This window comes from Eubalaena glacialis, chromosome 13, assembly GCF_028564815.1.
Source record: "Eubalaena glacialis isolate mEubGla1 chromosome 13, mEubGla1.1.hap2.+ XY, whole genome shotgun sequence".
In the NCBI taxonomy this organism is placed as follows: Eukaryota; Metazoa; Chordata; class Mammalia; order Artiodactyla; family Balaenidae; genus Eubalaena; species Eubalaena glacialis.
Window position 1 is genome coordinate 71,957,125 of NC_083728.1, and position 25,106 is coordinate 71,982,230.

The 25,106-nt window shown below is 44.5% G+C and overlaps 1 protein-coding gene across 1 annotated transcript in view; it reads right to left on the reverse strand.

Annotated features, from left to right (window-relative positions):
• Positions 1 to 3,536: 3,536 nt before the first annotated feature.
• Positions 3,537 to 25,106, reverse strand: part of PDILT (protein disulfide isomerase like, testis expressed) — a 31,734-nt gene continuing 10,164 nt past the window's right edge. The window contains exons 2-11 of the mRNA XM_061209273.1: positions 24,154 to 24,360; positions 17,756 to 17,889; positions 16,702 to 16,839; positions 13,657 to 13,767; positions 13,450 to 13,575; positions 11,938 to 12,135; positions 8,735 to 8,855; positions 6,086 to 6,264; positions 4,586 to 4,675; positions 3,537 to 3,770 (exon numbers count right to left, since the gene is read on the reverse strand). Coding sequence (XP_061065256.1) covers positions 3,537 to 3,770; positions 4,586 to 4,675; positions 6,086 to 6,264; positions 8,735 to 8,855; positions 11,938 to 12,135; positions 13,450 to 13,575; positions 13,657 to 13,767; positions 16,702 to 16,839; positions 17,756 to 17,889; positions 24,154 to 24,360 — 1,538 coding nt within the window. The remainder of the gene's footprint in view (positions 3,771 to 4,585; positions 4,676 to 6,085; positions 6,265 to 8,734; positions 8,856 to 11,937; positions 12,136 to 13,449; positions 13,576 to 13,656; positions 13,768 to 16,701; positions 16,840 to 17,755; positions 17,890 to 24,153; positions 24,361 to 25,106) is intronic.

A 25,106-nucleotide genomic window follows, 5' to 3' on the forward strand; every position in this document is an offset into this window, starting at 1 on the left:
GATCAGCCATTGCTGTGTGCCAGTAGGCTCATTTCTTTCCTTCCTGAGGTCATCTTCGTCATCTATGAAATGACAATACCCGTCTCCTAGAGTTGTTATGGTGATTAAAGGAGATGATGCAAGTAAAGGCATGTAGCAATGATACCATCTGTGGAAGTCACTGCCAATGCTGTTTTGCTGATGTACAGTCACGGGGCAGAAAATGACAGAGCCTGGCTGGGTTCAACCCTGTGTCTCCTGACCTAATTCCGTGTCGACGGAAATCCCATATTGAGAAAAATCAGATGTGTGTGAACTCAGGCTGCGCAGGAAATATGGCAATGACCCATGGCACTTGTTTTTTCAGGGCTTTCTTCTTCCACCTGGTTTAGTGGTTGGGTGACCATCGGCAGTGTCACACTCACCTCCTCAGGGGAATTTCATAGGCGCGAAATTACTGGGTCAAAGAGGTGGCACAGTTTTAAGAATTTTGATACCTCTTCCCAAACAACACCCCAGAGAGATCTTTAAAAATTAGTTTACAATCCCACCACAGTACTCACCAACCCTGAGCATTAACTTTCATCTTTGTCGGAAAGTGAGAAATATCTCATTGTTATTTACTTTGGCAATTCTTCGATGAAAAGGGACGTTTTATCTTTTCATTTGTTTACTATTATTCTTTTCTGAACTGGCTGTTTGTATCCTTTTCCTTTTTTTTCCCCCTATAAGAATATGTCTTTTTTCCCTCTCCTTTCTATAGCTTAAGAAGAAAATAAAAGTTCTTAATATTATTTTTCTCCATCCTGGATGGTGAATATCATTTCTGGTTGGTGCACATGAGGCTCTGTCAAAATCCGAGTTTGTGTGTCTCTAAAGGATTAAAGGTGGAGCTCCAGGTGGCTTCTGGAGTTGTCTGGGCAGAGATCCTGGGCAGGAAAATGGGGAGTTTGGGCTGGAGACTATTCATAAGTCTAATAACCATATTATTCTAGTTTCTGTATTTGATGCTTTTACACCTTGAGACTTTGCTGACTCTGGAGGGACTATCCCACTGAAGGTAAACTAATGCCTAGAGATAGCAAGGAATATCTCATGATATATATCCTTGCCATCTCTAGGAATATCATATTCCCGAGAGCATGACTTTCATATGCACAACTGCCAGTCTGGAGCCCATCCCCCAACCCCTCCTCTATCAGGCTCACACTCAGGGCCACATTTTCCCTGCCCTAATCACCCCAGGGCCAGGTACCAGACAACTAGGGACAACTCCTAAGTCCCAGAGCCTGCTGAAACTATTCAAACTAGCCAATCCTATACCTGCTTACCTTGCCTCTTCTGTTCCTTCGTATGGAAACCACAATGAAGGCTACAGTTTCAAATTATAGCTAGATTTTCCCCTTGCTTCCTCTGCCTCCTGACCAACCCTGGCACTTCCCTGTGTGCCCCTCCCACGGCGTGGTGTGTACCCTTCTCTTGGGATCTGTGAGTATAATAAACCGTCTTTTCGATGACAGTTATACCTTGCCATACCTGAATTATAATCAAACCTACATTTTAAAACAATAAGCATCATCCTCACTCAGGACAGCTGGATCATCTTGTGGTATTTCTCTAATTGGCTATTTTTCCACTCTTTCTTCTTCCTACCCTCTCCCCAGTCCCACACACTTAATGACATCATGGCATACTTCATTGGAGTAACTAAGCCATGCCTCCTACATCTTCTCCATCTACCTGCCTCTGGATTCATCTCCCACAGCCCCTCTCCTGTCATGATGGAGACAATATCTTTCTGCAAAAGGCCTTTCTCTCCCTGTATGCTCTGATGACCTCCCAACAGAGGGTCATCACCTGCGCCACCTACCCGTACTGTTCACCCCAATCTGAGCCCCTACTTCCTAAGGTCCCAGTTGCATCTGGGGGACCTGCAGGTAGGACACCCGTTTTCTGGCTTGTGGCCAGTCAGGGGCTCTGTTCCATGTGATTTAGTTCTAGCAGCCCCTGTGGACCCCTCCTTCTTAAAGCCACTGGCAGCCACGTGGCTTTAAGACTGAAGCAGGTGAGCCTCGAATCGTGTCCTGAATACTAATACCTGCCCCTGTCGGGGCAACTGGTTCAGGTGAGTTCCAGGGCCCCAGGCTGTTCCCTGCTTGGTCTGGATGTGGACAGACCAGGTTTGGGGGAAGAGAGACAGGGACACCGGCTCCGGAGGCCTGATAAAGCACAATCAGCCTTTGTGTTACATGACGGATAGAGTGTGGAGAGGCCCAGACGGTTTGTGCAGACCTTGGTCCCTAAAATATTATGCCCTCCTTTTCCCAAGAGAAGGTTTATTATCACCTGACTGAAATGAATGTCACACACCAGCAGCATGAGTCTGAATGACCTCCTTATATGTCTACGTCCTAATTCCCAGAACCTGTGAATGTTACCTTACGTGGCAAAAAGAACTTTGTGGGTATGATTAAGTTCAGTATCTTGAGATGAGGTTATCTGGGCAAGTCCAGTGCTATCTCAGTGGCACTTATGAGAGAGATGCAAGAAGAATTAGAGGAAGTAGGAGAAGTGAGGATGGAAACAAAAGGTCAGAGTTCTTTGAAGAAGGAACCATGAATGCAGGCAGCCATGAATGCAGGCAGCCACTAGAAGCCATGAATGCAGGCAGCCACTAGAAGCTAGAAAAACAAGGTAGTACTGCGAGCCCTCACGGCTATGGCTTTTTAAAAGATCACTTTAGCAGCTTTAGGGAGTATAGATTTTGTGTATGTGCGTGGGGCATGGAGGTGCAGAGCGACAGTAGAGGGACCAATTAGAAGATTTCTGTGGCTGAGACTGGTGGGTGGAGATGGAGGGCAGTGGGTGGAGTCATGTGGTTTGGTAGAGTTACTTTCATGGTAATAAAAGGAAAGCGGGACCTTGAGGGTTAGCCTAGCATATGGCTGCTTAAGAGAGTGGGTCATTTTTGAGATGTGAAAGACTGGGGACAGATTTGGAGTTGAATCTCTTTCTTACTGTGTTAAAATGAAACGTAAAAAAAAATCAATCCACCTCTTTGAAAGAATCAGCTACCCTCTGGGGACCCCAACCTGATGGTGGTAGTGTGTGCATAGTGGTTAAATGCATGGTCTGTGGAGTGAAATTGCCTAGGATCATATTTCAAGGGCTTTCTAGCTGTGTGATCCTGCCTGGTTGCTTAACTTCTCTTTGCCTCAGTTTCCTCATCTGTAAAATGGGGATGATGAAACCTAGCTCCCAGTGAGTTTGTGAGAACTAAGCGAATGCCCACCATGTTGTAAACACTCATTAAATGTTGCTCTTATGGCTTCCCTTGCAGCCCTATGTGAATTCCCGGCCAAACAACTCTTCTAAGGCAGCACCAGCCAGGAAAAAGACGTAATGAATAAAACAGGGCTAAAGACATTCAGGGGCTTTTATTATCCAGTCTCCACCCACCTACCACAATTATATATAATTTTATTTGGAGTAGATCCACTCAGAAAATGATTCCAGGACCTGGAAAATGGGCACCCTCTCTCCTGGTTTTGGAGAGGCTACAGTTCTTCCTTCACTCTTGGCTTCTTCTCCTGTCCTGGAGGTCCCTTTGGCTCAGCTACCTTCTCCTCCTCCTCGGCCGTTTCTTTCTGCCCAGCTGGCCCTTCCAGCTTGGTCAAGTTCTCCAGCTCAGACAACTTCTGTTCTGGTAGCTCTTTCTTCATAAAAGGTACCTCCTTTTCCTCACCTAATACCTCCTTTTCTGTCACTTCACTTTGCTCAACAGACAGTAGCTATTCAAGAAAAGAAAAGTGGGAGGGACAGAGGGAAGAAGGTGGAAAAAGAAACAGAAGCAAGAATTACGCGATAATTATTGTAATTGCCAAGCTGCCTTTCTCTGCTCTATGCCCACAGTTGCGGCTGTCCCAGGCCTGGCTACTGAGATCCATTCCAAGACATTTGCTAGGACTAAAGAGTAGGTACTTTCTTTCCAAGCGGAGAGGTTGTTAGCTGAGAACTGTGGAGCAGTCATTGGCCCTCTGTGGGGAAATGCCTACTTGGGAATGAAGCCAACACAGAGGAAAACAGAGATGGGGAGACAGAAAACAACTTTGAGCTTCAGGATCCACCCACATCTGACGTTCTCCCAGTTATAGGGGATAAATTCCCATTGTTGCTTAAGCCAAAGAGTACTGTGGTTTCTGACATTTGCAACTGAAAGGGTCCTAACGAATACAGATGACACCTTCCAGCAGATGGCCTCACTGAGGCATGAACAGAATTAGGAGAGAATGGAGATTGTAGAATGATGCCGGAGGGCAAGAGCCCATCAAGACATGTGGTTACCCACTCAGGAACAGTGGACCCAGGGAAGCAGCCTTAGGAGCTGTGTGAGACTTCAGAGCCTTTGCCCTTCTCAGTGTTTCTCAACTCCACCTTTCTGGTAGTATGTGTCCTTGAAATAAAGTCATCCAAACTGGATTCATCCTCCCATCTCTCCAAAGTGCACAAGATTATGGAAATCTTGGCACCCTCTTTCCTAGTCCATTGAGCTCCTGATGGTTCTGTGTGGGACAGAATCATCTAGGGTGCTGATGTTTCGCCTTACCTCATCTTCGTCCTCAGTCTGAATCTCGATTTGACTTTCCAGGAAGTCAGAAAAGCCCTTCAGGGTATGTTCGCCCTTATATAGTACAGCCTAGGAAGAAAATGCAGCAGGGTCGAAATGGTAGCCCCTTCTTGCAAAATACTCAGGGGATTGCTCCACAGGGAAATCCAGAGTCAAATTCCTAACAACCTAAGTGCAGTAAGCAAGTTTCTTAACTGCTCTGAGCCTCCATTACCATGGTTTTAACATAAGCATAATGAAATGTCCTCCATCCTAGGGCTGTGATGCAGTGGTTCAGAGCAAGAATTTTGGAGCCACACTATTGGGGCTCAACCCCTGGCTTCATCACTTAGCAGTGCAGTCTGGTTGCTTAACTTCTCTATGACTCAGTTTCCTTAACTGTAATATGAAGATAATAACAGTCCCTACCTCATGGTGTTGTTATAAGGATTTAATGAGTTACTATACGAAGAGCACTTAAAACAATGCCCGACTCACAGTCCTCACTATATATATTTGCTATTATTATTATTATTATTACTAAAGAATAAGAAGAGTTATTTTACAAAGTGTCTGGCCTATGTTCTTGCTCAGCCATCACTAGCTTCCTTTCCTCTTTCGGTCTTTAAGAAGATTAGGAAACTGCTTACTGCCCTCTGGCTGTCCGAACTCCTTTTCAGATAACTGAAGATCTGTGCCAGGTCCACCCTTTCAATCTAGGCACGTGCATCTTTTGCACCAGGAGGATGACATCTCTTTCACCTTTCTGTGGCCAGCCTTCTGCCTATGCCCTTGTTCAGGTTATACTTCCTACCTATACTTCACACCCTTGTGATTTAAATCCCCACCGTTCTTCAAAGTCTCATGTCTGCATGAAGACTTCCAGCCATATCTGTCCTCCAGTATCTGCCCTATCCAATTCCAGTTGCATTTGGAGATGAGCCCATATCATGACTTTTCCTCCACACTCAGTCATACTCTTCTTAGGAGCAGGGACTTTGGCTTGTGATTCTTTGATTGACATTCTTCCCCACGTGCCAAAGTGGCATGAAGAATGCGTTGCATGAACACTGGTGATGTTCCATGACTCTAATACCAAAGTGTAAAATACTTAATTGTCTCTATTATGCATTCTTTCTTCTTCTGATAGCACCCCACCCCCAATACTCACACGGTGACTCCCACGACCTTATTCCATATAGTCTGAATCAGGCTCGGCTCTAATACCAGAGGGAACCGTTTGACCTAGCCCTGACCATCAAAACACCCACATCGCCTTGACCACAATGACTGGGTCAGGGAGGACCCAATCAGACTGAGTCTTGGGACTTTTGTGAAAGCTAATGGAAAACGCTCTCTAACTTGAATATGAGAAGATAATAAGGGCTGGAGCTGAGAATGAAGCTGATTTGGTAAAAGGCAGAGCTGGAGACAGGGAGAGACTGAGTCCATGACAATAATGTAACATTTCCAGTTATGTGAATCCCAAGAGCCCCTCACTTGTTGAGAGTCAGCGGGGAAGAGCCTGAAGACGGGGTACCGGTCCGGGTATGGCAGCTGAAGGTCATTTGCTGTGATGTCGATCTTGGCGATGGTGACCGTGGAGTGGTTTTGATACTTTCTACCCAACTCTTCCAACACTGGGAACAGCGCCCTGCACTTTTGGGACCAGGGTGCATCTGGAAGAGAAGGGCCGTCACTCAAGCTCACACTAATAAAGACCCTGAAAGCCACACTCCCACGTAGACACGGTCACTGTGTTCCACTAATGGTCTGTTGCCATGCAAATTGCAGCCCCCCTCTCTTCTAATAGTATGTTAGGTTATTTTACATTTCAACCATAGTACCTGATCATCATTAACTAAATTAGAAAAAAAATAATAACCTAGTCCCCTTCCACTCAGACACTAAAACTTTTTACATGTTGGGACATTTTCTTCTGTTCTCTGATTTTCCTTTAACATAGCCTTCCACTCCAGCTGAAGAGGAAAACCAAGAAAAATATTTACGATAGATGATTCCTCATGTTCTGCCAGAAAGCGTGTGTGTGTGTGTGTGTGTGTGTGTGTGTGTGTGATAGCATGAGAGTTTTCCAACAGAGGTTAAGCTCACGGCTCAAGGTCATTTAGTTAATTAAGCAGAGGAAGTGGGATTTGCAGACAGGTTGTTTTGAGCTGTGACCATGGTATCACACTGCCTTTCAGTCCCGTGGAGGAGAACGCACCCAGGAAGTGAACATGAGGTTGTGACAAGTACAACTACCCCTGGGAAGGGGACACTGGACTTCCCCCTTGAGCTCTGTGTGTGGCCCAGTCACCAGGACCTATGGAGAAAAAGCTGGGACCAGCTCCAACATGGAAGGGAAACAACCTTGCCTGCTTGTCCTATTAAAATTTCTGGCTCTGTGGGAGGAGTGGCGTCAAAGGTCCTGGTTATTACATTTGGATGATCATCCCTCCATTTACAAACCAAGTGCTTCTGTGGCCATCTGCTGTCCCAGCTGAATCCCCGAATCTCCCTTGGAGCCCAATGGGCCCTGGGTTGGAACACGAGGGGGCCTAATGGCGGCGGTCCCAGGGAGCCAATCTGACAGCCCTGCTTCCAAGAAAATGAAGCTGCTTTTGCTTTTTACCAGAACTAAGTGGGCATTCTCATGACTCCCAGCGTCAGTGAGTACAGAAAGGCCTCCCTAGCCTCTCACTTAAAGGCAGCAGATCATGGTTATTCAGCCATGCAGACTTTAAACACCTGGCTCTGGGGATGAGCATCCATTTTAATGAGATTTTTAAAGGCCTGCATGATGTAATCCAGCCCTTGTTTCACCCTCCAGGCAATGATGGCATCGGAACTGGATTTGAACTTTTTGCCTTGCAATTTACTTACTATGTGACCTGGGGTAAGGTAATTAACTTCTCTGAGGCTTGGTTCCCTGATCTGTATCATGGGGAAATCCACTGGACCTTCCTAAGAGGCTTGTTTAGAGGAGGAAATGAGAGCAGGTGTATAAACTGCAAACTCATAAGTGCACAATAAATGGTAACTCCTCCTGTTAAGTAAAAGAGATGTCTGAAGTCACTGCATTACCACCCTTCTCTGTGTCTCAGGGTGGAAGAGGAGGTCCCTGGCTTTGGCTCTCACATGCAAATCAGAAACAGTGAGGGAAGGGCAGTAGTTCCTGGGTGAGCACTGGAAATAATTATAACAACAGGGAAAATAATAGCAATAATACCTGTCATTTATCAAATGCTTACAAGATGCCAGACACTGTTGCAAGTCTTTTACATGCATGATGTGGGTCTTCAGTTTGGCCGCACCAACTCAGATATGTTAAGTATGGGCCATTTGATAAGTTACTTAACTTACACTGGTCACTGGTACAGCAGTTACTAGAGTAGGCACTGGATTCAGGCTGACTAGGTTCCAATCCCTTACTTACTTAAGTTCACATACTAGCTGCGTGACTCTAGTAAAGTTTCTTTACTTCCCTGGGACTCTGTTTACTCATCTGTAAGGTGGGAGCAATAAAGTAGCCACTTTCAAAAGTAAGGTGTGAGGGTTAAATGAGATACACAGGCCTGGTTTATCTACCATTCAATCAGCGTTAGACATCAACATTACTGTTGTTACAAATAGTCGCAGGCCTGATTATGAGAAGGTATTCCACACATTGCGAGAATTTGATTTGGGGGGAGAGTTGCTTTGTAGCTGATAGCGTCTTTTTTTTTTTTAACATCTTTATTGGAGTATAATTGCTTTACAATGGTGTGTTAGTTTCTGCTTTATAACAAAGTGAATCAGCTATACACACACATATATCCCCATATCTCCTCCCTCTTGTGTCTCCCTCCCACCCTCCCTATCCCACCACTCTAGGGGGACACAAAGCACCGAGCTGATCTCCCTGTGCTATGCGGCTGCTTCCCATGGAATCTAAAAAAAAATAATAATAATGGTTCTGAAGAACCTAGGGGCAGGACAGGAATAAAGACGCTGATAGCATCTTGATCCAAACTCTTTGGATGTCTGAAGACCATTCTTGGCATGGTGCTTTGAAAGATTTTGGAGATTCTGGTACCCAAGAATTCAGGAGCTACACTGAAAAGTAATGTTGAAGCCACTGCCTCCAACGGCCTCTGCAGAGATACTTACAGAACATCACAAATACGTCCCTTTCCTTGTCAAAGACAATGATGTTGAAGTTCTTCCCAACAAGCTGCTTAACCGGCCCCTGGTCCCAATAATTTGGAATTTCTTCACTGGACTGATGTTTCTAGAAAGCAAATTTGAGAGATTTTAACGGTCTCCAGAAAGGGATTGGCAGCTGGGGCTCCCCACCCTGACTGGAAACAATGGAAGACTTTCTCCTGTTCTTACAACAGCCTTGGGAAAGAGTTGGAAATGCTGAGATAGATCATGAGCTAGATGTGCAGCCTAGATTGTCCGGGGCACTGGAATCAGAGGGCTGATGGAATCGGCAGGGCTCCAAACCGGGGTGGATTCTAGCATTTCAAATACATGATTCTTAGAATTCTTAGATGAGAGTGCGTTTCACATCATTAACATCTAAACTAGTTTGTGTCCCTTCTCCCAAAAATATAGCCATCCCCAACTACCCCAAGAATCAAACTAAGATCATTTTATGTGACCTATAAAATATTTATCACACTTCGTTTCTTGACACCTTCTCCAAGCTCATCACCATTCTTCCCTTGCTTGCTTTCTTCAGCCACGCTGGTTTGTTCACCCAAAGGGCTAGCCTTCCACCCACTTCCTCATTCCCACACTCCCTTCTCTATCAGATTTATCTCTAACTCAGATTTATCTTTCAGACTGATCTCAGAGGAGGACTTCCCTGACTCTACCCCAGACAAGGTCAGGCCCTGCTTTCATAAATTCTCATAATATTTGGTACTTTTCCTACATCACTTATTTATCATTTATATTTATTTTTCTGGTTATTTGATTAATGTATCACTATCTCAATGAATGGAATGTCACAAGGGACTTTTTCTTCCCCCATCATTGAGTACAATTGAGTACTGACACATCATGAGACCTCAGTCAATGTTTTGTGAATGAATGAAAGAATGAACCCAGTTCTTGCTTCTCTTTGAAGAAAGTGGTGAAAATCTCCAAACATATATTTTTCTCTGCAACCATTATTTTCTGGATATGTATTGAATTCACACCCTCCTCTCTGTCTGCACTGCTACTACCCTTGGCCAGGTAGCTTTCATCTCTCGTCTAGGTCGCTGTAATAGACTCCTAGTGTTCTCTCTGCATCTCCTCCTAATCCTCACCACACCTTTATTCTCCTACAAGCAGATTCTACCTTCACCAGACAAATTTGGCTTCCCATTGCTCTTAGGATACCAAATCCTTTATATGCTTACAAGTCCTTGCTGTCTGGCCTTTGCCCAGCTCACCAGCCTTGTCTCCCACTATAGCTTCCCTCATCCCCACCCCAATCTCTGGAAAGGACCTGAAAACTCTTTGTGAGGGAGCGTAAAAAGTGTGGGGACTGGATATGAGAGATGGGGAATGGAGAATTAGGAATGGGCCAGATCAGGCACATGACATATTATAGGTCATGTGAAGGATGCTTATCTTCATTCCAAGAACACAAGAGGATGTGCTGGCCCTTGAGAGGAAGATAGACACCTGAGATATAACCAGAGCGAGAGAAAGAGGACAGGCAGAGCTCCAGGTAGGTTTGTAGATGTGGTGATAGAAAATGAGGGGCTCCTGTCTGAAGCCTTCTGTTTTCTTAATGATATATGATTAGAGTACTCAGTTCAGACTGCAAGTAGGAATGGAGTTGGAGGAGAAATAGACTCCGAGATTAAGAGAATGAACACACTAAGAGAAATTTATATAGAAATGTCAGGGCATTTCTAAGAGCCCACAGGGTATTTGGTTTGTGATTCCATGAAGCCAGCCTGCCTCGCGATGAGGTCTTTTTTCTCCAGGATTGGTCTGGAAGCAGTAGGGAAGTTAAGTGGGTTCAACAGGAGTGGTGATTTTGCCTGGTAAATACTACAGGGTGTAGAGGAGGTGGAAGGTGGAAGGGATCGAAGAGTTAAGGGAGTCATCATCAGAGCAATGAACCATGGAATCCAAGTTCATGAAGGAGGGCAATAAAGGGATGGTGAAACAGGATCAGGAGATTGGAGGCCATGAAAAGGGTTAGGGATTGTAGCAATGTGGCTACTAGAGGAAGGAACTGAGAGGACGGGAAGTGTGAAATCAGGCTTTCAGAGGGGCTGCTATCTCTAGAGTATGGCCATCAGAGCAGGTGGCTGAGAGGGCATGGACACACCATTACTGGAGAAAAGACCAGGGTTTTGGATATTGACATCTCTGTAAATGAGGGCAGAGTAGGGGTGGAGGGCAGGTCTGTGACGAGGAGCTTAAGGCCTCAGAGAGTGAAAGGGGAGCGATCAGAACAGCAATGGGAATCAGGAGCAGGTGGCCTAAAGTCCAAAGGCGTGGAATCCAAAGAATCTGGAGTTTTTGAAGGCAGAAGGAGGAGAAATGGTTTGGAAGTGGCAGGGAGGAAACCAACCTTACCAACTGGCCTGTGATAATGTTGTACGTTAGACAAAAACCAGCTTTCATTTGAGAAGGCTGCAGGGGAAGCAGTGTCTCTGGGGGGATGGATGGAAGGTAGTGGGAGCCCTCCGAGGTAAGGTGACCATACATTCTGGTTTGCCTGGAGAGTCCCAATTTATTCCTGCCATTTCAGAACACTTTTTAAAATTGCTTCCATTACTCTCAAAAGTGACCCCGTTTGGAAAATAAATAATATGGTCACCTAACTCAGCAGGACATAACTCAGCAGGATGGTTGAGGATATAGCAAGAGCTAAATAAACAGCAGGAGGTTATGTTATGGGGCTACATAGTGTTATGCAGCCATCCTTTTGCAGCCTCTCCTCCCTGGTCCCTAAAGCCTTTGAGGTTAAATCCTGACTGCTTCATATATGCCACCCCATCTTCTCCCCCAAGCAAGCATCTACCCTGGGGCCAAGTAAATCTTTCACATTAGAGTCTGAAAGAAGGATAAGAACCTACTTTCAGAGGATGCCAGCCCTGGGAGTGCCTGCATTTCATTTGGAGATTCCTACAAAGAAAATGCCTTTACTTTAAGAATAGAGAGTTAATGGTGGAATTATAAGGTCAGGACAGATCAAGAGTTAAATAGATTCGAGGTGGGGAGATGGGGATATTTCCTCACAAGAACTATGAGGTTGACCTTTATTCTGCCTCCCCATTCAGATGACTAAAGCCATCAGAATTACAGAAAAAATTATTTTGAGGCTCTGGATAAACCTTGTCCAAGGATGAGCTTACCTTGGCCTTTCTATTCAGGAAGCTCTGGCCGAATTTCTTGAGGTTTTCATAGGTTATTTCCTCGAAAGGCATTTTGTACCTTGCATCAGAGCTTAAGTTTAGGATTTGGACACATGGGATATCAGCCTCTGCGATCCGGAAGTATTCGAAGACACGTCCATTTCTGGGCTCGTCTGCATCCACAAGGATGAAAAGGATCTGCCAAATCAAACAAAACCTGTGTCTCTCTGGATCAGAGGCATGAAAAAGGTAACGACCCCCTTACCGAGGGAGAGAAACTGCTGGGAAGCTGTTGTGGGGGGACACTAATGGAAAGCAAATAGCAGAGTCTATGGAGCACTTCTGAAAGCCAGGACAAAAGCTCCTTTTCATCAGGCAGGTGCAGCCCTGTGCTTCACTGCACAGACAGGCATCAGCTGTCATCCTGGTTTCACAATCCTGGTGCAGGACACCATTCACACAACTGCAGGAAATCAGGAGGTCCTGAGCTTTCATCCCAGTTCCTTGGGCAAAACAGTAATCTCCCCTCTCTGCCTCAGTTGCCTTATCTGTAAAGTGGTGATTATAATAGTACCCACATTATAGGGTTGCTGTGGGAATGAAACAGGACACTATATATAAAAGGCTTAGTTCAGTGACTGGGAGGTATAAAATGCTCAGAACATTTCACCTCATTATTATTCTAAATTATTCTTCTATCTAGGAAACTCACGACCTCATTCAATCATGCATTCAACACCTATTCGTGGAGTGGCTACTAGGCATTTTGCTAAGCACTTGGGATACAAGGCAGACAAAATCCATGCCCTCATGGAACTCACGTTCTAGTGGAGAAGACAGGCAAGAAATGAGTAAAGAAATTAGTCAATCAGATAGCAACGAGTGAGTGCCAACCAGATGATAGAACAGGGCACTGTGAGAGAGTGACTGCACAGATGGGGTGAGATAGAGGCTCAGTATTAGGTAAGAAGGTCAGGAGGAGTATCTGAGGAGGTGACATTTGAGCTGGGACCTGGGTGATGAGTATCAAGTCAGGGGAACATTTATTTAGGCAGTGGAAACTGTCACTGAAAAGGCCTGGGTGTGGGGAGGGGGGACACATAGAATGTTATCGAATAGAGAGACAAGGCCAGTGTGGCTGCAGTACCAGAGAGAGTCATGGAAGATGGTGAGAGATGAGGTCAGAGCTCCAGTAAGGAGCCGGGGGTTAATCTGAATGAGACGGGAGGTCACTGAGGATAATAAGCCAGAGTGTGACATGGTGATAATTTTTAAATGACCACTCTGGTTGTAGAGAAGAAACAAGCATGGAAGAAGGAGACCAGTCAGAGTCTCCTGCAGACCCTGGATTTGGATACTCTCAGGTCATTCATCTATCAAAATTATTAAGAGCCCTACTATGTGCCAGACACTCTTCCAGGTGTTAGGGAGATTGTGAAAAACAAAGCAGACATACTAAAACCAACCATGTATACTTTCCATGAACAAGGAGCAGTGGCAACTTCCACAAACCTTGTTTTGGAATTTCTTCGATGCCAATTTATAATGCTGCATTATCATACCAAATGACTTGGAGCTTTTGGAGACGAAGAGCAACATGTGATTCAGGATGTTCAATTCGTAAATCAGATCCTTATTCTGAAATTAAAAGGAAAACAGGTCATTCCTTGCACACAGCTGCCCCAGCTACCCTTCTCCCGGGACCCTTTGCTCACTGACCTCAGTGTTGTATTCAATAACAAAGTCTGTGAGGTGCTGTTTTATGAGTTGATTGAGGATATGTTTGTTGGTACTGTCATCGATAAGCTCCTGGCGGTTCACGATTTTTCCCTTGGACAAACGAAGAAAAACATTAGAGGGCAGTAGCATCCATGATGTAGGCACTTAATAAATATAACAGCACAATTTTCCCCTTGGATAAAAGGAAAACACCATGGTAACAGGTGTAATACATAATCTAGATACTTAATAAATATGGATGGTTGGGCAGATTAGCCTGAGGGTGAAATATGGGTATGTGGAAGCCATGAAAACCTCCAGCCTACAGACACAGGGAGTGTACTTGATGGACAGCGCCAGCTGCCTTGCTCTGAAATCCATCAACATATTTGTGCTGATACTGAGCAGTTTCTCACATGCTGCTCCTAACCAATGAATTTGTCAAGGATACTAAGGCAAGCCCATTTCTGGGAGACACAAGACTTCTCTTATAGGGGACTTTGATGAACTTTCTTAGAACTACACTGCAGTCAAGGACTCTTCCGCCCCACCTTCCTTCCTTCCAAAGGGTCAGATCTATTGATACATCATGGTCTGATAAGTTTCCCCCAGCTCCCTCTCTATTTTCCTTCAAAGGCATTTCCCTTAATCTTTTGCATGATTAATCCTGCTTGATGACTGCTTCTCAGAAGGACCTGGATTAGCACAGGAAATGACATAATTCTCTGTAGCCCAGGATCAAAGTCTGTGGGGGAAGGAGAAAGAAGCAGCTATATCCTTATTTCTCTCTACTCCATCTCCTTCTCTTCATCTATGCCAATCCCACCCTCTAGTCCAAACCTATTCCTTGGACTCCTGCAAAAGTCTCCTAATGGTCTTCCAATTTCTCCCCCTGCTTCCCTTCCATCTATCTCCCACACTTCAGCCAGAGTGATGTTGTTAAAATGCAACTCTTGCTTAAACACTTCATAGGCCCTATTGTCCTCGGTATAAAGCCTATACTCTTTTCTGGTCATAACAATAGTTTAATAATCCTAATTAGACTTATGGAGAGCTCATGTTGTACCAGCCACAGTTCTAAATATATGTATTAACTCTTTTAATCTTCATAACATCTCATTGTGCTATATACTATTATTTTGCCCATTTTACAGTTGAGGAAATTGAGGCACAGAGAAGTGAAGTGACTTGCCCAGGGTTGCTAAGGTAGTAAGAGGTGGAGCCAAGATTCCAAGCCAGGCAATCTGACTCTAGTGCCCATGTTCTTACTATTAACAGAGACCAAATCTCTCCTAAATGCGTTTCCAAGTTTGCTATTTGGTTTTTGATTTTGTGATTGGGTTTATTCTGCATAATTTTTAAATTTTTGTATGATCCAAATTTATCAGTATTTCTTTTCATACTTTCTGGGGTTTCTGTCATGCTTTAGAAAGGGGCTTTCCCCCTCCCTCCAAGGTTAGAAAGCAGACTCTCCCATGGCATCTTCTGGTCTTTCCACAGTTTTATTGTTATATTTTTAAATCAGGGATCAATTTGGAATTTAATTTGGTGGAAGGAGTGATATATAGATTTAGCTTTAGTTTTCTTTTTTCAAATGGCTACCCAATGCTAGTCATTGAATAACATGACTAGCATATTATATGCTATTTTCCCTACTGGTCTAAAATATCATCTTTATCATATACTAAATTTCCATATGCATTTGGATCTATTTCTGGACTCTATGTTCATTCAAAACACAAATCAGCTTATTTTATTCTCCAACTTAGAATCTTTCAATGACTTCCATGGGCCTAAGTAAAACACAATGGCTCACAATCTTCTCTATGAGAAGACTTCTCTCGGAGAGTCAACCAGCATCTGGATATCACTCCACCTACTTCCTGTGTGGCCTTAGGCAAGTAACCTAACCTCTCTGAGCCATGCCTATAAGCAACATGGTTATTGTAAGGATTTAGCTTTGTGTGGGGAGGGGGTAATGCATGTTCCAGGAACCAGACCACAGTGTCTAGAGTAACACCGTTCAATAGAATTTTCTGTGATGATGGAAATGCTCTGTAAATCAATGTTATTGAATACAGTAGCCACAATCCACTAATAGCTAGCTTGATTGAAGAACTAAAATTTTAATTTAATTTTAATGTAAACAGTCACATGTGACTAGTGGCTGCCATATTGGACAGCTCAGATCTAGATCCCAGAGGGAGAGAGGAGGAAGGTTTGTAATAGAGGTTAGACTGTGGAAGGCCTTGTGGGCCTCATCAGGGACTTATCTTTATCCTAAAAATTATAGGAATCAGTTAAAGGGCTTTCAATTGGAAGGCGGAAAGCGACCATCAGATTTTAATTTTGGAAAGATTTTTCTTTAGAGGACAAGATAAAATGTGGTAGACCAGTTGGATGTATGTTGTATTAGGCTATGGAATGTGAATGATCACTTGATCTAGGATGGTAGCAGTAGAAAGAAATGGATAGATTCACAGGATATTTTGGACTTAAAAATCAATGGGATTGGGCTGATGGGTTGGTTTTGAGGGATGGAGAAGAAGGCGGTGTTAGAATGATGCCTAGGTGGTCTGGCTTTGCTTAGAGAGGAGCTGGGAGAGATGGTGACACCATCCATTAAGAGAGAAAAAAACACTAGAAGAGGATCTGGAGGGGAGATTATGACTTTAGGCATGGCCATGTTGAGACATCTAGTGATGGATATAAAGGTCTGGAGATTAGAGAAGTCTGGCTGGAGATGGAGATTTGTAAGTCATGGGTGATGGGGAAAGGGAGATGGACCAGAGGAAAACTCAGGGCAGAAGATTGAGCCTTAATTAATGTCATTTACTGGTTAAGGAAAGGAGGAACTCCCAGTGGAAAATGGCTAGAAAGGCCAGAGAGACAGCAGGAGACTGTGATTTCCCAGAAACTGACTAGTCCAATGCCCCTTAGTTCACAAGTGCAGAACCAGAATTTATACCCAAAGCCCATACATACACACATAGTTCATTATTTTGAACTAGAGCCCCCTCACTAGCAATAAGACCAAAGTCCTACCTTTCTGAACACCAGAACACTGTCAAGGGTGACGTGGAAACGCCCAATGGCATTTCTAATCAATATCACTCCAAACGTTAGTTCTGGGAAGTCTTTGATCACATCATAGAACAACTCTGCTACTTCTTCCTCTAAATCCTGTTTGGGGAGAGATGTCTGATGAGGCTTTGGTAGGAAGCAAAATGCCTGGATTTTTTAAGGACAGGGTGAAAATAGTGACTAATTCATCTCTTCACCTTTCCAAGTTCTGTGGTTTTGCTGGGCCACCTAAATCCACTTTCATGGATGTTTCATACCCAGAATACTTCTATGCCTATGACTAAGGTCAAAATACGCAAATCCACAGAGATGAACGGAGAGAATTGATAAACTTGACATTTTCCAAGTATTAGAGTGAAGGCTGTTCTAAGACAGGTGTTAAGACTTTTTAACATTTATTCCTTAATTGCTTTCAGAAGAGGCCATTGATTTGACCACATGTGGTACCAAATATGAACTTGATATCACGATATGGTTGTAGTTTCAGCCTTCTTCTTAAGCTTGAAAGAAAATTGGGGCCAAAAATGATGTCAAAATGTAGGATGGGAGAGAAAAAGGTACAAACTCTCCCCTTGTATAAATATAATACCAAAGTTCTGACTTCTACTCAGAGAAGGGGAGGAGTCATCAAAGTTATAGGAAATGAGTTAAGATGTATAAGAAACTCATTCTCCAAAAGCAAGAACAATTTGCAAATCGTTTATCATTCAGTGATATTCTAAATGGACCCCAAAAAGATCAGTTATACTATCAAAACCAGTTCAATATATGTCAATCTCCTCTCCTCTCTCCCCATTACTGTCCACCTTTGTAGTTAGCCTCTCGTACCATTTCAGCTTCCGTTTTTTTCTTTATTTTTTATCCTGCAGTTCCCCCAGAAAACCAGTTCATTGAAAAAGGAAGAATGGGCATGGAATTAACCTAAATGGGAGACCTCTCCTCACCCCACCTACCCTCCCAGACACAGGACTCCTCATCAGTTGAGAAGCCACCTCCCACCTCTTGAATGCAGTACCTGGAAGAAGCCAATGATGACCAAGGGCCTGGAATTCACAAACTCTGCTATCTCATTGGTGTCAGAGAACAAAAATGCTTTCTGGCTAATTTGTCTTCTCAACCAAACAACCAAGGCAGTAGATTCAACCACTCCTGGAGAGAGACATGCAATTACATGGATCCCACAGAAGTTTCCTCTTGAACTGGAGCAAGTCCTGTCTTCCCCAAGTTAAATGAGTAGAAACCTCTTGTCTTGGATTCCCACCCCTTGAAGGCCAAGGTCATTTTCTCATCTTTCTCATCTCCTCCCCACCTGAGCCCCAAAGCGTGAACATTAACAACAGCAGCTAAACTTGACTGAACACTTACCAAGGACCAGGCACTGGGCTGAGCATTTTGCATGTATTACGTCCCCACAATAACCCTATGGGATACATATCCTCCCAATCTTGCAGATGAGGAAATTGAGGTTCAACTTTGCCATTGGCCACTCCGCTAGTGAAGCTGGGAATCAAACCCGGGAGGAAGCATGCCCAGTTGTGTTTTCTTATTCACCCTTCAAAGTGACAGGAAGATGGATTTATTTTTTTAAAACATAAAATTTTAAAATGTAAATTAAAAGGCCAACTAGCTCTGCACCCTTGGGAGAATTCCATTATCGCCCTGTGTCTCCAGTTCCTTAGCTGAGACCTAGATGTCCACTGAGGTCATATACCCTGACTTCCATTTCTCAGCTATCATATGGGAAGTGCCAAGCACACAAAAAGCATCTAAAATTGGGACACATCTACCATATCTGGGGAGACATAATGGTGTGCCAGAATGTACTCAAGGCTACAAATGGACTTGTGTTTGCTAGGATCATCAATTTCATATGGTGGCAGGTAATGTAAAATATTATTCTCTATCAAGGCCTGCTATAGAATACAATGGATCATTTAAAATGAGTTTATGAGCTAAAGCAATATTTGTTGTGAGTAGCTTTGGACAACATATTGGGTTGGCCAAAAAGGCCAATACAAAGGCCTTTATTCTTTCTCTTATAATTCATTCCTTTACTCGTTCATTCATTTGATAAATATGCATTGGGTACCTATTATGTTACTGAATGATGTGCTTGGTCCTGGGGATAAAATGGTGAGCAGAAACAAGACTATGCAGCTATCATTCTGTTGAGGAGGACAACTGTCAAATAACTGCACAAACAAGTGTATAATCACACCCAAAGTTAAGTATTCAAAAGCAAAGTTCTATGAACCTGTAGAAAAGATACACGACCTAGACTGTGAAGTCAAGGAGGGCTTCCTGGAGGAAATCACTTATGAGCTGAAAACTGAAGGATACATAGGTGTTAACAAGAAGCAACTGGAAAAGGAAAGGCAGAGAAAACAGCCTGCGCAAAGGCCCTGTGGCAGGACAAATTGCTGCCTGGGGCTTGAGGAATGCACACTGAGTTGCTAAATCGACTGGAAAGGACACTATTTTCAGTGTCTTTGCTTACTTTTCCTAAGAACATTAGGCCTTTTAAAAATTTATAATGCAGTACGTTTACATGCATAAAGGTATACAAATTATAATGTATAGTTTGATGAATTTTCATAAAATGAACACACATGTATAAATATCACCCAGATAAAGAAATAGAACGTTATCAGCCCCTCGGAAATCTCCATTGTGCCCCCTCCCAGCCACTACCCAACCCTCACCTAGAGGTAAGCATTATCCTAACTTCTAACAACCTGCGCTTGAACTTTATATAGAGTCATACAGTATGTGTTTAGGATCTGGCTTCACTATATGTGTGAGTTCCTCCATGTTGCACCTGTAGATTCATTCCCACTGCTGTGTAGCATTCCATTGTGTGAATATTCCACAATTTGTTTATCCATTCCCTGTTAATGGGCATTAGGTTGGTTTATAGTTTGGGGCTATTAAGAATTAATTCTTGTGCATGTCTCTAGGGGCACATTGTATGCACTTCTGTTGGGTACATGCCCAGGAGAGGAATTTCTGGTCATGGGGACGCTGTGTCCAGCTTTAGTAGATACAGATTAGACCATTTAAAAAGCCACAGTGAATCAGGCCTCTAGAAGTTCAAAAGAGGATGATGTGGTGGTCTCAAGGGACAGAGGGGGCGGGGGAGGCTTCATGCCACCCTCAGACCATGGCTTTCCACCCACTGCAGTCACCCCCTCCTCCTGGACACCAGCCCCAAGGTTGAGTTTCTATTTTCACAGTGGTCCAAGCCATCTTTTAGGAAGAAAGAGGCACATATCATGAAAACAAACTCTTTCTCTTAAAGGCTTTGCCTGAAAAAATTATGTCTTAAGTGACCTGAAAAGAATTGGTGTAGAAATTCTGAAAATACCAAAAAAAGGTGAATAAAACCCTTCCAAATGGGTTTGAATTTCAGGTCCTCAGAACCATTGCTCTGATTTCCCTTTGTGCTACTCTCTCCCTCTGTCCACACTCCAGCCATATCCTTATCATCCAGCACACTGGGCTTGGCATCCAGCAGTCCCTCTGCCTGGGCTGTCCTTTCCTCTCAGCTCTCAAGGGCATCTCACCCTGCTTATTTAATTCTCAATTTGGTCTTTTCTTACTCTCCCCTCAATCATTCTCTATTTTATGACCTGTTGTATTTTCTTCATTGAGTCTGTTTCTGAAGTTATGATTTTTTCCTAACCTTCTCAGTAGCTCCTGAGGGGGAACAGAATATGCCACCTCAAATTCTACTACTTTGGCATATTATTTTGAATTAAAGTTACTTGAGAAATAGCCTGTGCAAGAAGGATGTCTGACCCTCCTTTGTCCCTTCAAAAGCAGGAAATAAATCTCCCATGTACAGGTACCCTATACCAGGAGGGTAGACTACATCCTTATCACCAGACACAGGGATTTAAGGTCAAGAAGGCTGTATAAACAAACCTTGTTACTTCTTCACTAATTTGCTACCCCAAGCCCAAACACCTTTGCCTTGTCAATTCTTCACGACTTTATTGTTTCTTTGTCTAAAAGGTATAAAAGTTGCCTGTTTTGGTCACTTTTCTGAGCCTCATATCTTTGGGACTCCTGTACGTATGAAATTAAATTTGTTTTTCTTCTGTTACTCTTTCTTATGTCAATTTAATTATTAGACCAGCCAAAGAACCTAGAAGGGAAGAAAGGAAAAATTTTCCTTCCCTACATCCTGTAATGTCTGGCTCATAGTAGGTGCTCAGGAAATAATTATGGGATGAATGGATGAGGTGAATGAATCATTAGATAACTCGATTTGAGGGAACTTGATCTTGGACCCTCTTCTCTGGGATGGATGAGCTCCGTTTGCCCTTCTGGACCCCATAGGACCGAGATAGCTCTGAACTTGGCAAACAGTTTGTTTCTGAGTGCCTGCCAATCGGGCACTGTCCCCACTAGGCAGGTGCCTCTCCTGGTGCTAGGCTCTGTGCCAGAGGACACAGTGACAACCGAGGTATGAATGCCGTGTCAATGATTGACTGGGGCCGGAGCTCCGCTGCATATTTCCAGGCACAAGCTGTGAATGCATCATTAATTGAAGGCCTGGAGGCAGCCTGAGTCCCCCTCCCTCCAAGGAGATGGCCAAGGCCAAGTCTCCCACCATCAGTCCTTGGAGACGAGAGGAGAACCTGGACTTGAAACAACAAAGACTAAACCCCACCTGCCTCTGAGCGAAGTTTTCGTAAAAGTCACAACGCAGGAGGTCAGTAAGGTACCACCGCCCCCTTAGCTCAGGGAAGGCCTGTCAAGTGGCACAACTGGCACTGATCATTCTTTTTAGGAAGCGAGCAATAGAGGCAGCTTCAAATTCTCACAGCCAGTGCTCATCCTAAACTCTGGGCTCTGGCTCCATCCCAGCATCCCACTGCCTCTTTCCATGGTTGGGGGTAATACTGAGGAAGAAGGGGATGGTCAAGCCCAGTACAAATATGGGCTGGCTCCTTAATTGCGGGGCCCTTGCAATTCCACCCCATTCAAACTCAACACATGCATTAAAAACCTAAGTGTTCCAGGCACTAGACTAGGGTCAGGAAACTAATAGTTTGAGGATAATAATAACCACATCTGCCGTTTACTTAGAGGGCAGCACGGCGTACAGCAGGGATCAGTCAACTATAGCCCATGGGCCAAATCTGATCTGCCAACTAATTTTATAAATAAAGTTTTATTGGGACACAGCCTTGCCCATTTGTTTGTGTATGGCTCCTTTCTCATGGCATCAGCAGAGTTAAATAGTTTCAACAGAGATTGGCTTGTAAGGCCTGAAATATTTACTTTCTGGTCCTTTAGAGAAAATGTTTTTGGATCCCACTGCTAATTAGCTGGGGAGCCTTGAGAGTTATTTCACTCTCTGCACCTCAGTTTCCCCATCTGTAAAAGCACCTCCTATACTGTGTTGTGACATCTGAGAAGGGACTAGAACAGCACCTGGAACACAGTAAATGCTTCAGACATGTGCAGACTTATTCTTTCTTCCTAGGAACCCTTGGAGGTAGACGCCTTTACCATCCCTACTTTACAGATGAGGAAATCAGAATTCAACAGGAGGAAGTGATTGTTCCTCAGGTATGTAGTGAGGATTTGAAGCCGAGGTGTCCACCAGCTCTGGCAGCCTTTTCGGAGACCCCAGGAAATGAGGTGAGATTGGCCTCTGCCCTGTGCTCTCAGTTGAGTAGACAGTGAGGAAGAGATACAATTCTGTGAGATGACATATTTGAGGGGGAAGCACAGGTGCTGTGGGACCACAGAAACGGGGTAGGCACCCCTACCCAGGCAGTCAGGGGAGACTTCCTGGAGGAGGTGATAGTGAAGCTTCCTGAATGGCAGAGGAGGTTCCAGGCCTGGCTCCCAGCGCAAAGGGGGCTCAGACAGTCTGGAAGTTGCTACGCTGTCACCTTCTTACCTCTAAGTGGAGTTGGACCTCACCTGTCCTTCAGGAGGCGAAGGCATCCCAGAGCCTGAGCCACTCCATGAGGAGATATGGACTTTGACAAAGTAACTTGGGGCTTCTGGTTTCTTCACAGCCCTCCCTCAAACCAACACATCACAAAGGGCTCCTCGCTTAGGGTCAGTGGGTGGCCATTGAGGGTTGTCACTCGGTGCATAGGAAGCAGCAGTCTTTGTCCCTTCTCTCACTCCTGCCCTCTCTCCCCATCTCTTTCTCTTCCCCCTGCACACACCAGCCTCATACAAACCAGCTGGGAGCCTCAAGGCTCCAAGTCTTTTATGCAACCTGCCCTGAGGCTGGCTCTTCAGCAAGTCTGGCCTGTGTGTCTCACACCCACTTTGTGTCCATTCTGAGAACTTCAAGGCATCCTGCAGCCCCTGCACACAGTGGCCCTCTCCTCCCTGTCCCTTTGGTTCTTGTAACAACCCTCAAACAGGCTTATTGCAAACCTGCTAAACGCCAGGCCCTGAAAAATACAAACTCCGTTTTCTGAGATTCAATCATTCAACGTACACAATGGGAACATTCTGCTAACAGAGTAAGGGCTGTGCTGGGCACTTCTGTGTTCATTAGTTTTATTCCATCCATCCATCTATCCATCCATTGTGCATACATTTATGCATCCATATATTTAACACTCTTTAAACTTAGGACCTGCTATGTGCCACACTGAAGCACAAAATTCTTCAAATTTCCACAGCATCAGGATAGGGCTTGACACATGGTAGGTTCTTAATAAAAGGGTGTGGAGTAAGTAGATGAATGAATTAACTGAATGGAGGATGACAGAAGCGAAAGGGTTTGGTAGTCACCCTGTCTCAAACCCGTCTTGTTCTAGCAACTCCCAGTCTCCGTTTCGAGCAACCAGTTCTTCCTCGGCCTAAAGGAAGAGTGTGGTGGGAGTGGGGAGATAGGTGAGCGGGGAACTCACTCTCTGGTCTTTATAGTTTATAAACCATGTACATCACTCTCCCACCTCATGGTGCCTCCAGAGCCCACCAGCTGAGATGCAAGCTGTGGTGGAGGCAGCTACATGTCCACCGAAATCTTTTATTTCCTCATAGACATAGAGCAGGGCCATATTTCCCAGCCTTTCTGTTGCGCGGAGCGACCTGACCAGAATTCTGGTCAATGGGATGAGAATAGAAGTGATATTTGCCATCTCCAGGCCTGGGCCACGGACACCACTGGTGGTGCCCCTTTGCCTCTCGGCACCAAGAGCTGCAGATACAGAGGGAAGAGCAGGAAGCTCGGGGGTCCGAGGGGGGAACAAAGTCACAGGCTGGAAGGGGCCTGGGTCCTTGAAAGAGCCCCCTCATCTCCACCCTCTGGCTGCTAACTGGGCTCAGTGCAAGCAAGAAATAAACTTCTAATTCTGCTAAGCCACTGAAATGCAGACGTTTGTGCTTCCATAGTTAGCATCACCTTGATTGACACAGAAGTACCATTACCTTTGCAGCTGATGGGCTCCGATCTATTGCCCTCAAAAAACAGCTTCAATTCTGGGGCCTTCATGACATCAAACTCCTTCCGAAGTTCCTTCTCAACCGTGATGTCCACTTTGCCAAAGCCAATCCCGTTCTTGCCTTTGCCCATGATCTCCACGGCTTTGCCCAGCTCCTCAGCTAAGTTCCTGGATTGCTTTGAGGACGGGTTGTCTGAAAGAGGCAGTATGAAGACAGAACTCACTAGAGCTTTTCCTCCAGCCCTGTCTCCCAAGGAGGAGGCTTTGTCTGGCCTGCTTAGCTCCTGGGCTTTTCTGGTGCTCCACTGCTAGCGGGGAGATTCAGAAATGTGACAGGATGTGAGACACAGGGTTCATGAAATTGGTCAGTTTGGGAGACACACATCAGGTTTCTTTGGGTTCGGCAACACTGGAAACAATACAACCTTGGGCAACTTAATCTCTTGAAGCTCCAATTTCCTCATAGATAAAGTGGGGAAATAGTGGCTACCTTGTGAAGTTGTCAAAAGATTTATTTTACAATCAGTTGTGTTGTGCTTATTACCTTCTAAGAGTTTTACATGGATTAAGCCATTTAATCCTCCTAGTACCTTATGGGGTAGGTACTGCTATTATTATCTCACTGTTATAGATAAGGAAACTGTTGCACAATTGAAATGACCTACTTGCCCAAGGCCACAGGGCAGCAGGAGGTATAGCAGGACCCACTCACTCTGGCTCCGGAGTGCTTGCTCTCCAACCTCCACTGGGCATGTCCAACCCTTAGCACAATGCCTGGAACTTGGTCAGTACATAATGCATTCTTACTAGCACTGTTATTATTGTAAAATTTCTATCAGAAATTATAGCGAGGGGGAGAGAAAGAGAGAGGAAGGGAGGTGAGAGGAGAGAAAGAGAGAGAGAGAGGGAGGAAATGAGGGAGGGAGGGAGAAGAGAGAG